This window comes from Cystoisospora suis (genome assembly GCF_002600585.1).
Source record: "Cystoisospora suis strain Wien I chromosome Unknown contig_795, whole genome shotgun sequence".
In the NCBI taxonomy this organism is placed as follows: domain Eukaryota; phylum Apicomplexa; class Conoidasida; order Eucoccidiorida; family Sarcocystidae; genus Cystoisospora; species Cystoisospora suis.
Genome location: NW_027153596.1, coordinates 185 through 1,385, shown reverse-complemented (window position 1 = coordinate 1,385; position 1,201 = coordinate 185). Strand labels below are relative to the sequence as shown.

General features: G+C 38.2%; 1 protein-coding gene across 1 annotated transcript in view; it reads left to right on the top strand.

Moving 5' to 3' along the window:
- CSUI_001924 (myosin heavy chain) overlaps positions 1 to 994 on the top strand; it is a gene marked incomplete at its 3' end in the record, with an annotated part of 6,826 nt that extends 5,832 nt beyond the window's left edge. The window contains exon 7 of the mRNA XM_068062127.1: positions 653 to 994. Within this exon, the coding sequence (XP_067925895.1) occupies positions 653 to 994 (342 nt within the window). The remainder of the gene's footprint in view (positions 1 to 652) is intronic.
- Between the last annotated feature and the right edge of the window lie 207 nt (positions 995 to 1,201).

Below are 1,201 nucleotides of genomic sequence, written 5' to 3'. Positions count from 1 at the left end.
GAGACTGATAGGGATTTCTGTACAGAGGAGAAGATGTAGAGGAGAAAGAGGAATAAAAAGCAAAGAGAAGGAGGAAGAGGAAAGAAAAAGAGAAAGAAAGCGAGGTGTAGGTGAAGGAAGCAAGCCTATAAGCATAAGAGAAGAAAAGGAAAGAGAAACGAGACTTGTGATGGATAGAATGAAAAGACCGATGTCGAAAGGATCGATTCTCTCCATACTAGGCTATATGCATATTTACATACATATAGTATACATGTACATGCATATATATATATATACATACGCATGCGAAGACACGTCTATCTATGTATCTGTCTATCTTTGACAAGCGGCAGCTACAGATATAGACAGATGTATGTAGACACGTGCATGGATGGTCTATTCACGGCACACATTGAGATAAATAGACAGACAGATGAACGATAGATAAATAGGTAGATAGAGACATAGATCAAAGACAGATACATAGACAGACAGATGAACGAAAGACAGATAGATAGATGTCTGATCTTTTGTACACATAAGTGGCTGTTCCACACAGCTTCTTCTCCTCTCCTTCTCTGTCTTCACAGGGTGTATCTATTCTTCTTTCTTGAATTCTCTTTTCCTTTTCTTTTTCTTTCTTTCCCTCCTTCCTACTGTCACTCTCAAGCAACTAGAGAGTGTGATCCATCAGAGAGACCAGGAGCTCGAGAATCAGAACAAGAAGATTCTTCAGCTAAGACAGCAGCTGTCCTCTGTCTCTCTCGCGTCGGAGACCCAGCAGAATCTTCTTCTTTCTCAGTCGCAAGACTTGCAGAAGAGGCTTCAAGAGGTTGAAGAAGAGATCCTTAGAGTCAACATAGAGAAACAGTTACTTGAGAAGAAGTATGAACAATGCTCCTGGAGGCTAGAGCAAGAAGAAGTCCAGAATAAACAACTAAAGAAGAGACAGGATGACAAACTTCAAGAAGAAAAACGAATTCTCCATGAAAAAGCTGAAGAATGGAAAAAGAGGTAAAAGACAGGGCGGAAACTATGAACTCCCAATATCTATCTATCTATATCTATATATACATATGCATATACATAATACATCACGTACTTAGTCATAGACATACATACTTATTCATATACATATATACATACATATGCCTACGGATACATAGACATCCATATACATACCTATGCATATACCTATCTATCTAGATATATATATGTA